At 35.7% G+C, this 20,377-nt stretch overlaps 1 protein-coding gene across 10 annotated transcripts in view; it reads left to right on the forward strand.

Moving 5' to 3' along the window:
- The window catches only part of MYO16 (myosin XVI), a 365,514-nt gene that overhangs the window by 131,343 nt on the left and 213,794 nt on the right, over positions 1-20,377 (forward strand). For all 10 annotated transcript variants that reach the window (XM_064407780.1, XM_064407778.1, XM_064407774.1 and 7 more), the window contains one exon: positions 19,348-19,456. In XM_064407780.1, the coding sequence (XP_064263850.1) occupies positions 19,348-19,456 (109 nt within the window). The remainder of the gene's footprint in view (positions 1-19,347; positions 19,457-20,377) is intronic.

Below are 20,377 nucleotides of genomic sequence, written 5' to 3' on the forward strand. Positions count from 1 at the left end.
AGGTCAGGATCACAAGGGGAAAAGTGAGAAAACTTGTGGGTTGAGATGAAGACAGTTTAATAGCGAAAGCAAAAGTTGCACACATAAGCAAAGCAAAAGAACAATTAACTCACCCTGTCCTATCAGCAGGCAGGTGTTCAGCCATCTCCAGGGAAGCTGGGCTCCACCACATGTAACAGTGTAGGGGGATGACAAATGCCATCACTCTGAACACCCTCCTCCTTCCTCCTCCTTTTCCCAGTTTATATGCTGAGCATGAGGCCATATGGTGTGGGATATCCCTCTAAAGGGTTGGGGCCAGCTGTCCCTGCTGTCCCCTCCCAGCTCCTTTGCACCCCCAGCTGCAGTGGTGGGGTGAGGAACAGAAATGGCCTTGGCTCTGTGCAAGTGCTACTCAGCAATAATTAAAACATCCCTGTGTCGTCCCTGTGTCAAACACCCTCTTCAACACAAATCCAAAACACACACTGGCTACTGGGAGGAAAGTTACTCAATCGCAGCCAGAACCTGCACGCATGTGGTGGAATAAACATTGATACTGTTGCAGTTTTGTGTATTAACCTTGGCTACTCAGGCAGTAGGGTAGGTAGATAGAAATACAACTTTATAGAACCTTGTATTTTCTTATTTAAAAAAAAAAAAATGTTCACTCTGACTGCATTATTTTTCATCAAGAATTCTGTGTTTTAGAGGATCGGCACTGGTTCACAATCACATTGAGCTCCTACATTCAGTCATTTTTCTCAAAATAATTATGTCTGTGTTGCAAACCACAGGTTTCTTTATGACTTGCTGTTTTTTACACTAATTTCAGAGCATAGCACAGGTAATCGTCATGGTGCTGAACAGTTTGGGTCACACATTACAAGTTGATAACTATGATTTTTCCTTTCTAATGGATCTTTGATTTTGGTTTTGGGGGTGTTTTTTTTTTCCCCCTCCTTGCACTCCCAAAGAATCATGAAATATTTTTATGTTGACTGACCTGAGATTGAGAGCAACAGAGAAAAAGAAAGCTGATGAGATTGTGTTTTTATAGTGTACTTCACTTCATTTTCTGTGGTCAGGATGCACCTTTTAGTGGGCAACAGGAATGTTAGAGTTTCACCATCTTCAATGCAGGTTTGTCAAATGAAACTAGAAAGGTGGAGATGGTATTTTGGTGTTTGTACAGTATGTGGCACAGTAGAGATTTATTCTTTATTTATTCTTTCACAGAACTGAAAGCATTACTGTGATAAACCTGGCACTTAATTAACTAGAAAAGAAGGGATCAGTACTACATCCTCAGAACATTCTTAATACATTTTTTTAAACTGACCTTACTAGGAAAAAGTATAAGTGTACCTTCTGTCTGCTAACTAATTAAATGTTTCATCAAGTAATTTTTGGAACCTGGAATCGAAGCACAAAACACAAATCTGGCACAGAAGGCCAAAAGTACAAATTTTAAAAAATAAAATTGAGGCTGAGTATTTTATCTCTCCCTCTTTAGGAACTTAGGAAAATCTGTGCTTGGCAGCATGCAAAAGTGAGCTACCATAAAATCATTCATTAGATCTACAGTAACAATTGATGAGCAGTGTCAGCTGTGTAATGCTATCCACTGTATGGGTAATCCACTTTTGATTTTGGTGTGAAATCCCCTTTCCAAAACCAGATATATTTTTACTGGAAAAGAATTTATATGAACTGACTTCCTGGTGGGAGTAGAAAGGAAGTCTTTATGGGGCTGTAACTCTCTTTTCTGCTCCCCCATGCAGTTGAGAATGGCACATATCTGAAGTCATGTAATCAGGCAGCATTCCATAGTTATTTTGCCCTTGTTCTTTGCAACTGCATCAGGCTGTGTTGCAAGCAGAGATGAATTATCAAAATGCATTATCTTTAAAACTTAAAGAAAGATCTTTATATTACATATTCCAGAAACAATTATTTCCTCAGAGGAAGCAATTCTGCCCTCCCACTCAATCTAGCTCAGTATGACTTCCTCCTTTGAGTCAATATGAGAGGAAGCAGGGAAGGGGAAAGAATAAAGAGCAGTTAGAGGTCATGAGGAGACAGTGGCTAACAGTTTACTGTACATATGAGCATGTAACGCAAAAGAAAAATTATTCTGTCTTTCTAGAGGCAGATACCAATATTTGTAGTACAGAAATTTAAATAGCATTTTTTTTCTGTGAAAGCTGTGGGTATCTATTTGAATTCAGTCAGTTTGCAGAGGCTGGTGGATGTGTGAGAAGCGTAGGAGGGAACTTCCAGGGAGTGTGTACTACTGGCTTATAGCCTTTCATCATTGCTAGCTGAGATAATGTAAAACTAACCTAGAGGAAGCCTGCTAATTAACTAATCTAGGTGATGTCTTCTAATGAGTCGCTGAACACCAGATGGCAACACTCATGGGAATCTTTAGAAATATTAAGCCTTCTCCAAAAAGACTGGCAAAAAGTGATGAAGCTAGCTAGTCATGCAGTACTAGAGGTGGTTTAAGGAGAGATAAGAACAGGAACTTAACTGGATACAGCAAAATGGTCAAAGCATTTAAATTTGAGCACTATCATGAAAGTAATGAGATTGCCTAGAGAAGAAATGAGGATAATATAAAGAGAAAAGACATAGCATTGAACTTCAATTGACAGGAGAAATAGCCATTGAAATAGAATCTGCAGTTCACTGTAAAAAGAATGCTAAATCATGGCATAAATCAAAGTCTTTTTACATGGGAAGTAGACATAAAAAATAAGATGTAAAAGTCTGCAAATTCTTCTTTGATGTCTAGAAATCTCACACACAAACAGACACACTTTCCCTCTCTGCCTCCCTTTGTCCCTCCCTGCCTTTCATTCTCCCTCCTCTGTCCAGGTGGAAAACATTTGGGGTTGGGGATGAGACTTAGGACACAGACCATGGCTATTAAGCAACAGCCTTTGTATACTCTGGAGTTCTTAGCATTAGAGCATTTCTAGAAAAGTTCCTGGCGGTAAAAGAGAGTTAGACCTATTGGAAAAAATATCAACCCCAGTTTTGGCTGGAGCAGATCAGGAAAAGTATGCTGAGAGATGGAAAACATGCACAAAAATGGGGAATTTTGGATAAGCTTCACTCTAGTTCTCTTTTTCTCCAGAGAAAGACGATCAAGGAATGATAAGATAATGAAAGTCAACATCTGGCTTTCATCTTCAGTAAACATAGTTTTGTGCTATGAAGAAGCTGATCTGGGGATGTTCCGCCACTGGGGGATATTTGTAGAAGGTGAAATTCATTCTTCATGCCAAGTGGCCTCTACTTGAATCACTGACATAATTATTCTGTGAGTTGCTCATGGAGTAGCTAGAGAATTGAGGAAAAGTCTTAGTTAAATTGCAGAAGTGAAAAGCTGCTTGGTAGTGAAGAACTTGGTAGCAAGACAACAGCCTAGCTATTATTAGAGAAATGGGCCTGAGAGCTGCTGAGGTTTCATTAGGATTGGTCCTATGACATTATTTTATTTAGAGTTTTTAGTGGTAACCTTCAGAGGAAAAATAGATAATTAAATATCTTGAAGACAATGCTGCAATGTCTTATCTATAGGAGTGAGGATTATAATGTCATGCAGAAGTCATAGGGTATCTTTGAAGACTTAAGTAATAAAAATGGCTTGACATTACAGTGTACAAATACAAGGTCATGCTCTGCACAACAGACATTTCTGTGATATGCTCAGGAACCATCAGCTGGGAATTTGGAAAAAGATGTAAGAGCTTCAGTCAATTTTAAAACAATTGTGTGATGCAAACATATAACTGCAGGTGGGGAAGAGCAGATTCCTGGATTTGTCAGAATGAAGATGTTGCCAAGAGAAAGGGAAGAGTGGTTTTGCTACTGCCCAAGTAATGACAGCCTGCAGTTAGCTATCTACAGGCACATTCAGGAATGGGAAATTGTACCAAGGCAACCTGCAAGGATAAGCATGGGAGTAAGAGAATATTATCTCAAGTAATATTATCTTATCTTAAGAGAAGGGAGTAAGAATAATATGTTGTACTTTAAAAAAATCAAATCAGGGAGGTTAAAAACCTTTCTCTAAATATATGAGGATTGAGGAAGAGGTAAGAAAAAGCTTTTAAAACCAGAAGTTCCTGCTAGCATAAAAGCAAATGATTGCAAAGGTGTCCAACAATAAAGTTAAGACAGAAATTAAACTAAGCTTTCTTAATATTAGGAGACATATGTTGGAAAGTAGCATTTCATGCAGGAGTAAGAGGGATTAAAAAACTCCAAACCTGATCCCTAATTGGCTTTAAAATTGATCTTGAAGTTGTAAATGAGGTTATGTCTTATGTGTTACCTGCATTACCAAAGTCAGGCTTCAGGAAATCCATTCCAGTATTATATTTCCACATGACAGCTGTTCAGAAGGCTGTGTGGATATAAATATTATGATTGTGTTCTTAAGACAATAAAGTAACATACAGAGGATATTAAAATTTATTAAAAACATAATATTGTGAAAAATAAATAGCAAGTAAAGTAATATGGCAAATATTTGATGCCTGTCAGACTGTGCTAAATTTCTATAGCCCAAAAACAGACAGGAGAAAATTTCATGGAAGAACACAGTTCAAAAAGAAAAGTTAAGTACTGTGCAAACATAGCATTTTTCAAGCATTTCAAATACTTGTGCTTGTTTCCTTTTAATACTGTTTCCAGATATTTAAAAGCAAAATACATAACAGCCAAATAGCATGAAATCAAAGAAAAAAAACAAGGGCTTTTTTCTTTTCTCAAAAAAAAGAATCCCCAAGGCCACAAAAGCTAGATGTTTAGTCTTTGGAAATAAGTTGACAATGGCATTTAGATCAGTAATTAGTTCTGTTCCATAGAAGTATTTATAATTTTTAAAAAAATGTGGATTTTCAGTGGGAAGAAGGATGTTTTATTATTTTATAAAATGTTAGGAAATTCTGTCATCAGGGAAGATGGACATTTCCTAGCCAAATTTAAATAAAAAGCATGCGTTTAATTTGTACATGGGATTGGAAAGTCAGTATAATTTAGAAATGACGACCACAATGGACTTTCATTTGGATCTATATATCTTTGTGAGCAATGTTTTCCAACTGTGACAATTTGGACTTGATTTTGACATCAAGTATTGAAGTAAACAGAACTTAGAACCAGACCTTGAATCAGCATATCATTAGGATTTAAATTTTCTTTTTTTAAATGAAGTATTTAACCTAATTTTTCTCATTAAAAATGTAATAATAATATAATAAAAAAGTTTGTACCATTAATGAATAAAATAAAATATTTTATTATATCATTTAATATATTATTTATTTGGATAAGAGCTGTCCCTGAATGCTAAAAAAAATTCCCCAAACTGCTCAAACCAACAGCCTCCTCCCAGTTGTATATGGCTTTTTATGTGTTTTCATTTCAGAAATACTGGAATGAAATATCACTATGGCATAGTTTGTAATGCATAATTTAGAAGGGCTTAGGAGCTTGAACCTGTGAAAAAAGAACCATCAAGTGAATGTCCATGAATTCTTGAATTTGTGAGTGAGCCAGTCGGGGAAATTGCAGCACTGATACAATTTATCAGAAGTTCAAGGACAACTTACCTTGATATGCCACCATAAAGATTGATATGTAAAGTCATTGGAAAGAAAACTGCTGCAGGAAAAACTGGCTTATATATTGAAAGCAGATGGTTTAGGGTAAATTGTAACAGTGCAGGGTTAGTGGAGCTAATAAATGAGGTGGCATGAAGGTCATTAAAAGACTCAGGCTTGCACATGTGTTTGACGACTTTCCAGTTAGAATAGAAAAGGTGGAGAAAAAGCATTGATTTTCCACATCTAGAATAATTGGTGTGGACTATGTGTGGAAAAAGTAGGTAATTTAGTTCAGTGTAAAACAAGATAAAATAATGAGACTGGGTTGGATAGTGAAGTGTAGGAGTTAAAGTCATGAAAAGAAAAATAATGGAAAGTTGGATGTACTTTATTTTTTCTGGTTTGATAATGAGTTTGAACAAGATGTGATTGCTGCCTGCAAGGATGAAAGGCTAAAGAGATGTTGGAAAATGTATAAAAGCTGGCTTATGAAAGTACAGGAGAAAACTAGCCTTTATATTATTTCTAAAAAACAGCTGTATCTTCAGCTATTTGAAGTTTATGAAATCAGACTTGTCTTAAATTTAAATTACACCCATTAGAAATTATATTCTGTGAATTTTTAAAACACACTGAATAATATTTTTCCAAATGTTAAATAATGGAAAGTATTTGTTGAATTAGTGAATACTGCAAGATTACTGACTCACATTTTTTGGGAAGAAGGATGTTCCTTAAAATTATGACAGTACTGGAAGGTGGAAAAATTAATTTTCTGGAATGAAGACCAGAGAATGGTAAGCGATGATTATGGGCAGTTGTTTCTTTGCAAGGTGATAGGCAGTTGATAGATTAATGCCTATTACTTCAGCATTGACTGCTGAGATTACACTTTATGAACACCAGGAAAAAAAAATTCTGATAAAACACATAGGCAAATCCTTGGACGGCACAGCATTATGTCTTTGAAGTATTTGTTTCAATTTTGTGTAAAAATTCCACCACTTTTCCAATATATATAATAATCCACAGAGACCAATTATTGCAAATAGACCTGGAGTCTTATGGTTGGTTAATATAAAAATGTCAGCTGTGGTTATACTTGTATTGCTAGGATTTATTAGCATATGTTTTTCTTTTCATATAATCAATTTCAAAATTGGGCATGGAGCATATATTTCTCCCACAGCTGTATTAGGGACTAACTTCAGTCCCACACAGCAAGTTATTACTGACTGTGACTGGAAGATTTTCTTGTCTACTGCACTTTATTCATTATCCAAGCACAGGAAAATAATGGAGTTTTCTGCTCTTCTGGTGAGTTCTGTAATTATATGCTGATGTTCTGAGAAGCCAGGTTTGTGTTAAGGTGACTGGCATACTAAACTCCCTAAAATAGGTTTGGTCTTTCACACGATGACTTGTTTCTAGAAGATCTAGATTTAATTGCTAACCAGCAAGATGACAGCATCACCCTGAGTGCAGATTGAGCAACACTACAGTCCCTTCCCTGTACATTTGGGAACATGTTGATGTTATCAATCAACACAATTAATCTGTCTCCTAACAAAAATGCAAATTAACTGAGTTAAAGTAGCAGTTTTGTACTCTTACTTCAGTGCATGATAAATTTATCTTTGCAGAAACTATATGCTGTACACAGTTACCATTTATTGCACACTGTTTAATCTGCTTTTTATACCAGAGACATGAAATACAGATTTTCTTTCTTTTTACTGTGTGTGTATATCCATTAACATGGGCTCTGACATTTTTCTCTACATTAATAAAATGGTAAGGTCTGATGTCATACCTGATGTAGTGCTATTTATTCATGTGTGCCATTTCAAGTGTATTTAATTTACACACATACAAACATATATACACACACTATGCACACAGACACACACACACACGTGTGTGTATGTAATCTCAAAAAGGACTGGAGAACCAAAACTAAAACATTCGGCATCTGCATTTCCCAAGTAACATAAATACATAGACATGGATATGACAGCGTGCAAAGACAGGAAGGGAAAAATCCCCCCAAACTGTGGGGATTAAGGAGAAGACCATCAGGTTAAACAGGTTTGCCCCTAGTTAGATTTTCTACATTTATTATTTACACTGAACCTGTAAACTACATGCTCTTCAAAAAATAACTTTCAATCTGTACTGAGCCATCAAAATCAACTTCCTTTCTTTGCAGCCATGTGTTTGTTTTTGTTTTTTCTGCCCTCTTCTGTGCTGTGCCAGAGGTGGAAACTCTTTCAAGGGAAGCTACCAGGCAGAACTTTGTCCTTCAGTTTCGTTTGGAGAGTGTGTGTGTGTATAAATATGTATGTGTGTGTATATATATATATATATACATACATGTCTGTGTGTGTCTGACTACTTTCCCATATATATGCATGCATATATACATGTATATACATACAAACACACAGGACTTGGTAAGGAAATTAGTATTATTGAAACTTTAACCTCGATATCTTGTATTTTATTTGTACTTATAGTGGATGATCAGAGGATGCTTCTTATCTCTGTTTTGCCTACAATAAAGCTGTGCCTTACTAACTGTCTGATTTTGTACACAAGTGACTGCTCTTGCTAACCCCTGGGAATGATCTTTTTAATTCCTAGAGTATGAGATTTGTTTGACCTTATGTAATTACAGGCTTACTAAATGGTTATAAAGTAACAGTTAATTCTAACTGTGGTGTCAGATTAATAGACTTTTTGACAGACAATTCCAAAGACTCACTCCATGCTGTGTGAAGGATTTTCTTTCTATTTGTTCTAAAAATACAAGGCAATGATTTCAAAAAGTGACCTTTTGTTGGAGTATTATATAAGTATATAAGACAGGGACTGATCATTTTTCTGTGTGCTTGTCATAATTTTTGATGATTGCAATTAAAATAAAACTAGAAGAAAGTGTGCTTCAATACTGTTATCAGAGACATTCAGTGCTCGAATAATTTCTTTTTTTTCCATAAGCTCTGCTACTGATGGGAAGTTTGCAAGTCCCATGTGCAGAAACAGATGGGGAAATTTTACTCTTTAGTCATCAATGCTCTTTGAAGTTTCCTTTCTAATTCCCTTTTCTTGCCAAATAATTTGAGTGCTGGCAATATCAAGTCAAATACTCCTCCTTCTGTACTTCAGCTATCCTTTTTTTGACCTCATTCTGATCTTTTAGATTTTTGCTGCAGTGTCTTAATAATAGAACAGAACGAGAATGCTATTCTAGGCAAAAAGAACTTATTTTTGTGATACATAACATGCAAGTCGAGTTTTCTATAATTTCTTCTATTCTTTAGTCTACCTCTACTTTCAATAAAAATACAACATTTCAGTGAGAACATACATTCTGATTTTTTTTCATGCTTTCAGATAAAATTATTTTAAAAGAGTTAAAAGTACATCAGCTTATTTTTGTGACATTCAAACAGGTACATCCAATTCCTGTAATTTTTCCAAACAATTTTTTTTTGTATACTAAGCTAAAAAGAAGTGTCTTCATGCTCTTAGAGACCTTCTGATATCCTAATGCCCCATCTTTTTGTTTCTTTTCTGAGAAGCCCTCACTGAAAATGTACAACCTGTTTTTTGAACCAAGAGGTGCCTCCATAAAGTAGAAAAGTGAGAAAGAAATGCAGTTACTGTTTTCTTTCTTGTCGTACTTGGCTTTGGAGATGAAAATCATAGATATATAATTCTTCATTAGCTGCTGTTTAATGTAACAGCTTTTTTTCAATAGAAGGAAAATTTTTGGTAGGTAAAATATTGAAATATTGATATTGTATTAAGACAAGTGCATATCTTGAGAGTAAGATTGATTGGTTCATGTATTTTCTGGTTGAATAAAACATATGTGCAGAATCTAGAGACTTGGATGTTTAAAGTCTTAGGTTAAACTCATCCAATAACATGTGGGAGCCCTAGAACTGGATATGCTCTGCCTATGGCCTGTCCCACCAGAAACTCTAGATTCGTTTGCACTATACTATGGCTACACTAAAATGTCTCATGCCTGAAATGCACATCTAGCCAAAAAAAAAAAAAAAAGAGAAGTATTGTTGTTAAGGCCAGTTTCCTCACAGTTATAAAACCAGTTATAAACTGAGGCAATTAGTGTTCAAATTATATGGCAAAATTCAGTTGTGCATTTGAGGTAGAGATTTTCATTAAATTAAAAATGATCAGTTGAAGTTGTTGAAAAACTTCAGAATGAAGAATGGAAGTTAAGAAACAGAAATGGATACAACAAAAATAATTCCATTCTTCCAATTTGTAGTCAAACTAGCTGGATGATTCTCAGGGCATTCCAGATATTTGTGTGGAAGAGAGAAAATAAGAATAATTGCTTGAGGCAAAGCTAACTCAAGGAAATCAGACTATATTTAGCTTAGAAATTAAGACCTTAAATTCCAAGAAACATTGGTGGTTTGTATTAGGATTCAGAATTTGAAGAACTACCATGAAAGACAATTTGCTGTCCGATTAAGATCCAAGTACAAATCTCTATTCCTTTAGAATCAATAGAATGTTCCCCAATCCCTAGGAATGTTGTGGTTCTAGGACATGGCAATAGTGATAACTTGAGAAATGTACATTACTTTTCATTTGCCCACTTCTGGATAAGTAGGTTTTAACTTTTTATTCCATAACTGCATGCTTAGTTATACTTTACTTTTAAAGATGCTGTTGCAAACATGCTACACTTCTAGAGTGTTTTCAGAAGTGTTCAGTACTGGAACTGAGTGGGATTTTCTTTGCCTTTTTCATGCCTTCCAGCTGATGGGCGGAATTTAAGTCCCCATGGTGCACAAACAGATGGGAAAATGTTGGTCTTTCATTTTCAGTCATCAGTGCTAATTCTTTTATCTTCTGCATGCATTAGTCAAACAGACTATGCCTGTCAAGCAATCTGTAATATGTGCCATGACAGCCTTTTTTTTTTTTAACTCTACTGAAAATCTTTTCTGTGAACTGACATTGCCTGTGTTCTATTAGTTTAAGGAGGAAAATGCTTTATTCATGATCTAAATGGTTGCCAAAATGATTGTGGAGCTTTGACAATATTAAAGGACTGGGTTTTTTTACTATTTTGTGAAGTAATCCAAAAATCAAGAAGTATATTTTCAAATACAATTGGGGGTTTTTGTAGGCATTGGTGAGCCTATATATATACAACTATACAATGTTTCTTATGAACAGACACTGTATTGGCACATACTTTTATCCTTTTTTAGCCAGGATGTCGCAGAGATACACACCTGGGATTTTTGGAACACTATGATGTTCTTCATGCACACTGGCACGCACCCATAAATCTTAATTTCTAGACCATAACAAAAAAGTAAGTCTGTTTGATGAGCAGTTATGTTGTGTATTCAGATTTTGGTGCCCATTTTTGCAACATGGAACCCAGAAGAGCCATGAATAAAAGTGCTTTTATCCAAAGAGGAGCTGAAATACTTTACTTACACAAGGATGAGTGAATATCAAACTACATTTTTATGATCATTCCTTGACTGGTTTAGCAAGTACCTATGATGTGGACAAGTGAGTAGTAGTGGCATAACATAAATTTGTATTAATAGAAATGCATCTATTTTAGCATTTATGTAAAAGTATTAGCATAAAATTTTCACCACTGCATTCTCTCCTGATTTATTGAGAGTGCTTTTTTGGAGATATGTGTTTTATCCTTTTAAGTTTATTTTATGTGCCTGGAGGGCACTTATAAAGCTCTGAATTCAGCTTTGATTTTGTAGGCTGTGTTGTCACAGACATAAGGGATTGAGAATTGTGTTTGTGTTTTTATGATGTGGGTGGGATCAGCCATGCTGAAAATGAATTCAGACCTTATAATATCACAAGTAAAGCTCATCCAGATGGCAGACGGTTCCTACTCCATGTGAAAGAAAAGTTTTGGTACTGTGACAGGCATGGCTTTATAGACAGTAGCAACTCTTACAGAGTTGAAAGCCCTGAAATAGAGCAGATATTGCAGACAGTAACATTGCAGCCTTTCCTGTGTGAGAGGTGGAAACTCCTGCTGCAGGTAACCATTGATTCAAGGTTATGAAAGGAGTCCTGTAAATGGTGCACTGGGCCAGTCCAGTTTGCAGACCTGTGCTCTCTGCAAGTCCATGTAAAAGAAAGTGAGAGGCTTTTCTATTTGCATTAAGAGAGAATTTGTTTTCATGAGTGCACCTTAACATGATGCCCTACTATGAAGGAAATCAGCTGAGCAGGAGGATTTGTTCCCTGCATTTTCTCTATAGCTACACAAGCCCAAGTAAGGCATGCACAAAACACTTGTTGGTGTACATGGCAGCTGCTACTTTGATTTGTGATCCATAGATTTTAGTTCTGAATTTATATGTATAGATATGAAGTTTGGGTCCTTGTTATTTTGCTAAGAAACACTCTGTAAAGAATGGAAGAAAATATTTTCAGACTTAACGAGGCCCCTGTTTACATTTCTTCAATACTTTTAGGCGATCAGGTTTCAATACATAAGAATTTTTTGATAAAAACCTTTTATTTTGGTAAAGTTATGGCATCCATTATGGTTGAGGGATGGTGGTGTTTTGATGTGGAACTTGACTAATTGCAAGTTACTTAATTGCCCAAGAGAAGATGTAGTTTACTATTTGTAAAACACAATACCTTGAAGCTCAAGTGATCAGTCTGAAGTTACTGAAATTCCCATTAAAAAAAAAAATCAGGTGTGTCCCCCACAGACTGCAGTGATGGAAATTGCCTGATAAAGGATGAAGAATGGTATTTTAAAGGATTGCTTCTGTACAGGTGAAATTTCCACTTCCTTGCTTTTCTTAAAAATATATGAAAGGAAAGAGGCTGCTAGGGTCAGCTGTGAAGCAGATATCCCAATTTGGAGAATGATTTTCCATCAGACACACTCTTATCTTCCTACAAGGGAAGTATGTTGTCTTTTTTTTCCCTTTTCTTTTGACAAGCTACATTAAGGGTCAATAAAGCCAAAACTGCAGCTAGAGCAGCTTTGAGGTACTGTTTGCCATGGAGTGTACTGAACTTCCATATCTTTGTAGATAGCTTACAAATGTTTGTGATTCCTTTCCATTTCTTTGTCAAGCCTAGGGGGTGGAGGAGTAAACGTAAATATTTAGAAATAGGTTTCCTTCATGGTAGATTTCTAGTCCTGAATCAGCCTTTTTCATGGGTTTCTTTTGATGTTTATTTCTGGAATGGGAATCTTATATTTACTCTGGAGTGTGTAGATATTGGTTATCTATCTCCCAAATATCTTAAGAATCTGTGGTGTCATGGGAAAGGGTCTACCTTTTAAGGTTTATGTGGAAAAAAAGTTAAAATGAAAGTATTAAGGCTGCAGTCAGTGTTCTGAGAGACAATATTTAGATTTAGTAAAATATTTTCTAGATTGTTTTGTGCTCATAAAGAGAATACAAAAGAGGTTACTCAGCTTGTGTCTGTCAGTTTTTTCTTATTAAGCAAGCAAAACTCAATTATGATGGCAGCAGGTAGGGGAACTGTCAGTGGAGGATGTATAATTGTAATCACTTTTTTCCCCATCTCTTCTAGTAGCTGTATTGTGATTTCTGTGAAATAATTTTCTGCCTGCAGAAAATCTGTTGTTGAAATGAGTTGGAAGGAAGATATGCTTTTGAACTGAGTGCAGCTGCTCAATCTCACTTAATTTTTTATTTCTTTGTCTGTGGTTTCCTTATGTGGTGAAGTTTTCAGCTTTTTTTTTTTTTTTTTTTTGAGCTTTGCCTTGAGAACTGTTCCTCATCTGTTCAGCATCGTGAATTTGTGTAAAGTGGTATCCAGTGCTAACGACCTAAACCACAACACTCTGTAGAGCAAATTTATTCCTTTTGCTTTGTTAAGGAATGAGATTCAAACAAGTCTAGTAGCAGCCACAAAGAGGAGCCAGCTAGATTTGTGGGATTTGGTATCTTGAATGAAAATTTATGCAAGCCATTGAGGTTAGAGAGCAAGATTGCATGGCACCATGGAGCCATGAGCATGTGGGATTTCCTGTATGTTTCCTTATTCTCAAACCAATAGACCTTCATATCTTGATTACTTTTGCTTTCTTTTTAACTGTTTGTGTACTAAGGACTTTGGCAAGGATGTAGGATTAGCACAGTAATTATGGCATGCATAAGACATGCAGGTGTGTGTGTGTGTGTAAACCTCGGATACCCTTCAAGGAGCAAAACCTTTTCATGGAATTATTGTGAGAAAGTAGGTCAGTAACGGGGGAAAAACTCAACTACACATGTCACAGGAAGTGAAATTCTGCAAATGCTTTATGAAGAATTACATTTAATCTTGGTTAATAACATTTAAAAAATGGTGCAGTTTGTAAATCATGTGGTTATATTAAAAAAAAAAAAGAAAAAGTGAATTGTTCAAGCTGTTAATGAAAACATGCTAGCCTATCCCTGCAAGAAATTGATGAACATGGATGAGAGAATAGTATGTAAATGTTTCTACATTTCCATGTATATCAATGTATACTGTTATATACATGTGGAATATGTGGAATTGAATAAAAATAGATTACTAATATAAGAATATAAGTAAGTATAAAAAAGTCAAGTTTTGTGATGGCGTTGACAGGTGACTGCACAATTTGCACACAGCTAGCATATTGTAGAACAATTGAACCGTTGTAAGAACTGTGCAGAAGCCTCCTATTAGGAGAAAATTTTGGTTTTGGTTTTTTCCATGGCAACAGGTGTATTAATTTTTTTCTGCCTCTGTCCTTTATTTTTCTTAATATCCACACATATTCACATATTCCTCAGTGTCTATTGTATATTTGATTGCCTTCATAAAACCTCATGAAGCCAATGGTGGTAATCCTACGTGACAGAAGCAATTGCTGGGTCATCATTTCTGTATTACAAATACTTTATAATGCACCTGGGACTTTCTACTATATGAATAAAGCTAAATTACTTAGTTATTTCAAATATTTAAATGTTGCATGGCCCACAGGTTTGAGGGAATAAATTAAGGTATGCAACAGAAGAAAGGATTTCAAGAATTTCATTGAATCATTGTCAGACTTTCAGGAATCTGCCCAATTTCCACCTAAAGTGGATTGATGTAGTTCCACCAGGAAACCCTTCTGACCACAATGTTGCCTGGGTGCAAAACCTGTGACATCCGAGCTGGGAAGATAAGCAAGAGGTAGTACCTAGGCAGAGAAATGCCCAAATCTCTCCCAAGTTCTAGGGGAAAATTAATAAGTTAGGAGTCCCCAAACAATGCCTAAATCAGATTACACTGCTGTCTGTATTGTTGTGATGGCACTGACTTTCTGGACATACAACCCAGTGGTTAGAACTCTGTGCCCAAATGCTGGAGATGGCTGGAGAAGGTCTAAGCCCACAGCTTTTCATATGGTCTTCACCTATACTGGTAAAGTTAGACTGCCGATACAAAAAATATTGTGTATTTCAGAGACATAGGAGGAAATAAATAATTTTATATCTTTCAGTAAGGACACATTCCTCAGAATGGAGGTTCCTGGGCCCTTGTTTGTTTGTTTGTTTGTTTGTTTTTGAGTAATGGTAGGTAGATGTATTTTTCATTTGGGAATCATAAGTTGTATTGCAGCACTAGAAATAAGAAAGTAGGAAGGAATATTGGCCTGATAATAAATAATACAGAAGGAAGTTTTAAGACTTTAAAAAAAAATTAAATACTTAATGAAAAATTTGCCCCTGTGCATGAAAAATTGATTTTTAGAATCAGTTAATTATTAAAAAAAAAAAAAAAAGGTTGAGAGATTGTTTATTGATTGCCTCTGAGTTTACAGTATCACTAATTAGGCTTCCTAACTGTAGAATGTGGACTAAACTCAACTTTTAGCTTATCAGTGGGAATTTGGACATTGATGCACTGGTTACAGCTATAGCAACATAGCCTTAAGAGTTTGTGACTGCATTTATACTTGGGTGCCTGTCCCAAGGGGCAAGGGGTGGCTTCTATCGGGACAGAGCACTGTAGAGCCCTGTTTACATGGGATGATGTCATGCAGTTTCTAGTTCTTGTAAACTCTTGCAAATCAAAACTTCCAGTAGTGCTTAGACTTCAGAAGCTATTTGGTTCTTTCCTCATCTTCTGGAACATGATTTGGGAAGGAAGAGTTCAGCTCCTGTGGCGTCCTGTTAAGCAAAAGCAGTATTCTCTGTACTATCCTAAATTAGCTCCAAATTTAGCCAGACAAAGATGTGATCAGGGATAAGTTGCAGTGCAGATGTACATTGGATCATGCACTCTACACTGAATCTGAAGTTGCTCATTTCTCTTCCACTGAGTGGGAAGTCCCCTTAAACTGCATCACGCTGGTAAAAAATGTGGGCATGCACATAGATTAGTATTATGGAACTGTGCACATCTAACCTATGCCAGCAGTATTGCTCCTGATCTCTCTAGCTAATCTTTAGGGTCACCACTTTATTTGGAAGTTAGCTATTCTACTCTCGTTTCCTGAAACAAAAACATTGAGAACATCATAGGTTCTGCAGATAGGTAAATAGAAATTAAAACAAAATTAAAAAATACAAACTAGTGTGATAGTAATAAAAACTGAAGTATTTTGAATCATCATTGCTGGAGCTAGAGAGGAAATATTTTGTCCTTTCACTAGCCAAAGGTATTTTCTCTTTAGCAGAAGGCTCAGATTTCTGATTATGTAGGGATATTATGTAAATTTGGTAGTCTACTCAGTTATTATTGATCACCAGAGTTCAATCTCTTTTGCTTTATCTACATGTGGATGTCATTCTGTGTAGCACAAACGCACTTCAGTTGCATTTTGCATTTGGTGTTATTTAACCTGGTGTCTTTAGAAACACCTTAAAGTAATATATTTAGAGATGGTCCTTCTATAGTCTTACTAAAATAGAAATAATTTATCATTGCAGACAAATAATTATCTCAAAAATATTTTGTATATATGGCATATAGTACACAAAATTTTGCAAAACATTTATCATTTTTATTGAGAAATGATTTGAAAATGAGGATGTGTTGAGAATAAATAAGTTGGTAACTTTTCACATACATTGAGCACCACATGCAGAATTCAAGTGGGTTGTATTGAAATGGAATAAGTATGGAATAGCATTTAGAACATAAACAAGGTATGCATATAAATTTGGAAACTAATATCAGCAGCATGGGGACAATTTTCCTCATGTTTTCTTCAAGAGCTGTGAACAGAAATCTATAAACAAAGTAGGACTATATTCAGATAATCTGAATTCTGTCTCTAGTCACATCTGGGTTTCATATTGTCTGGCCTACAGGGCTGTGTATGTAATAGAGTACTCAAGTTCATTAGCACAGTTCTGGCCATCTGCATCTAAACTAAGGTACAATATCAGTGATGCTTGCAACGTGTTCTACACTGCTGGTGTAGCCCCTGGTTAGGAGTGGTCTAGTTCTGTTCAAGGTCTTCATTCCTGATGTGGGCAGTGAGACAGAGCACACCCTCAGTAAGCTCACAGATGGTGCAGAGCTGGGAGGCAGGGATGATACACCATATTAAAAATGCCTGTTAATAAACCCAAAAAATAAACTGTTTGGGAGCATTGCAAACACTTATCAATAAATTAATACAGAAATACCTAATACAAATTACTTGGATATGAGTAATTCCATATTATATCCTTCCTTCTGTGATATTGCATCGTAGAAATTAATGAAAAGTGACCAAAGCAATTATCCTACTTTTCCTGCATTTGATATGTCAAAGGTCTTTTGGTTTCTTAACTCAACAAGGAAGAAAATGGTCTTTTGGCACTACCTGGAGATTATCTACATGCAAGGAAGAATAGATACCTGCAAGATTTTGTGCAGATTTTTTATATGCAAAGTAATCATATATGAAATTGTTTTGCTTTCATAATTCTGCCTTATCACCAACAAACTCTCATGGGTCAGTGAGTAGAAAGCAAAACAGAAATCATACTTCCTAGTAGTGGAACAAGTGCAATGAATAGTTGTTAAACCATCCCCTAAAGATACCAGATTTCTTACCATCTTTTTGATTTTATCTGGCAGGACAGACAGTAGAAATTTATTTTCATAGCACTATAATGAATGTAAGATTTTACACTTGTAAGTCTCCTTCTATTCCTTCTTATTAAGCATGAGAGTCAAATCCTCTCATCTAATTTCATTTAAAAATTCAGAAGAAATACATCTAATCTAAATTTGCTCCCTGGGCTCCCCTTATAGTCAGTGCAACAAGATAAGGCTAGAAGAAAGTAGTGTGTTTTGTAGGAGGACAGATTATTTTGCTGCACAGGATATGGTCTAATAGGATGTGAGAGATATCTGAGACAGCTGAGGTGAGTAGTTTTTGATGCCTGTCTGTCCCATGGTCACTGTGTTGGAAACTCAGATCACCTCAGACTAACAGTTCAGCTTCAGGTTTGATAACATAAAGCTTACATGAACTTGCTCATTTTTTGTGTCATATTCCAAGCTGAGCCAGAACCTGAGCCTATTGCAAGTTTTTCTTTGATACAATACTTACAGAGAAAGCTCCTGAAAAAAAGCAGTCATGTATTCTATTAATTATTTCATATTGCATTTGACCTCTGCTGCTGCGGTTTTAAGAAAGGCAGTCCTTGGCAATTCTCATTTTTATTAAACTCTTTATCATACAAGCTGTTAAGAAAAGTAATTAAATTTACCTGAGGTCACACTTATTTCATAATTCCTTGCCATTAAAAGCCAAAGAGAGAAATTTGAAATTAATTAATGTTACAACCTCTTAAAGAAGATACATGGCAATTCACTAGTAATGTAACTTCTAATGATGTAACACTAGTAATGTAATACTAGTAATGTAAGCTTCTATACCCACCAGACATTTATGGTATTTCAAGGATGGCAGCTTTCTTACTTTAAAAAAAAAGATATTTTCCTACAAATTCTTACATTAACAATCTTTAATATAGCAAATACAGTCATGCTGGTTGTTTCTTTTCAAGCTTCTCATGAATCTGTTAATTTAAACACCCTTCAACCGCAAGGGCTCTTCTTAGTTGTCACTCATTTATATTGAATTTTGAATGAAAATTAGAGAAATTTCAGCCTGGCTTCTTTAGATACTACAGTTGAAATTATCAAGCTCATTTTCTTTGTCTCCAGTTGGTGACAAAAGGCAATTTTACTTAGCAATGGATGGTTTTCTTTGAGGTTGGATTGATGGATGAGGCTTTAAGAGGTCAGGCCAGCTGACAAGGTTACCCAGGCCAGCTGTCTGCCCATCCCTACTGCAGGGATGTCTGTGCTGCTTGTCAGTCAGCTTTTGACCACTGCTGGTTCTGGTGGAGTGTTTTGAGGCAGACTGTAGTCAGTGACAGCTGACTTTAAAGTGTTGTGCTGCAAATGGTGGTGGTTCCAAAACTCACCGATGAGCATCTCAGACATCTGTGTAGCAAAGCCAGACTGGACAGATAGTGTGGCAACAGAGTCAGCTGTCTCAAACAAAGGCAGCCTTTTTGACATTCATGAGTCCTTCATTTTGTCTTCGCCTTTTTGTGTGTTTGGTTTTGTTTCAGGTTATAATCAGCCTGCTGTCTAAGAACCCCAGCTTTGAAATGTTTTTGAGTAGGATCATGTAAGAGCCCCAGTTGTGTTTTGAGATTTCAGTACAAAAACCTAAAGTGCTTTTAATTCTTGTCTGTAGGCTGGAGCAAATGTGCTTCTTCAAGATGTTAATGGAAATATTGCACTTGATTATGCTGTAGAAGGGACTGAATCTAGCAGCATCCTTCTGATGTACTTGGAAGAAAATGGTAAGTCAGCTCTTTAGCTTTTGGAATGGTTTTATTGAACATGTCATAAAAATAATAAGGATGTGTATTGACCTGATGGAGGTCATGCCATAGCCAATTGAACTATATCAGTTTGGGGATGAAGGGGAGGAAGATGATTTGGAACCACAAATGTTTCCAGTGTGTTTAAATTGGAACAGCTAACAAAGGTTAATGGCATTGTCATTGTCAAAACTGCTTTTGACCTTTTTTATGGAGATGTTAGAATTTAAATTCAAAGTGGAGAAACTGCAGTGATACAGAAGCTTTTAAAACAACTAATTTGACTATTCAAGGACTAGGTTTCAATTTTGTTTCATTTCCCATCTATAGTCTCAGAGAATATTTTTTTCAAGTGACAGACTGCTAAATAAATAAATCTTTGCAAATAATTTGAATGAAAATGTATATGATACTTTATGCCTCATTCATAAATACTAGTATTGGTTTAGGGTTTTTTTTAATTGTGAAAATACTGTAGCATAATTTTATTATGAATTATGCTTAATATGTTATAGATGACAGGACTTATATTGAAAAACTGGGTTTGTTGCTCATCAATTCCCAACTCAGATAAGAGTTCTGAAAGGAGTTCTGAAAAAAAAAGCATTGCTTTTGAGACTGTGAGAGGTTGTTTTAACAGTGGCTCATCTTAACACTGAGGAAAATGCATTAAGCAAATATAATGAGCAATAATGTAAAAAATTGTATTTTCAAAATTGCCTCCATATAAGGAATCTTTTTAACATAAACTAAGTTAAATTATATTCTGTTAACGAACACCTAAGGAAAGTGTCAAGGAAACCACAGTGTCAGGTCTTATACTCTATACATCCAGTGTATTGTATGTTTTATGATTTCGTTTCCTTGTGTGGCAGTGTCTACACAGCTCTGGTTTTGGAT

Source organism: Passer domesticus, chromosome 2 (assembly GCF_036417665.1).
Source record: "Passer domesticus isolate bPasDom1 chromosome 2, bPasDom1.hap1, whole genome shotgun sequence".
In the NCBI taxonomy this organism is placed as follows: domain Eukaryota; kingdom Metazoa; phylum Chordata; class Aves; order Passeriformes; family Passeridae; genus Passer; species Passer domesticus.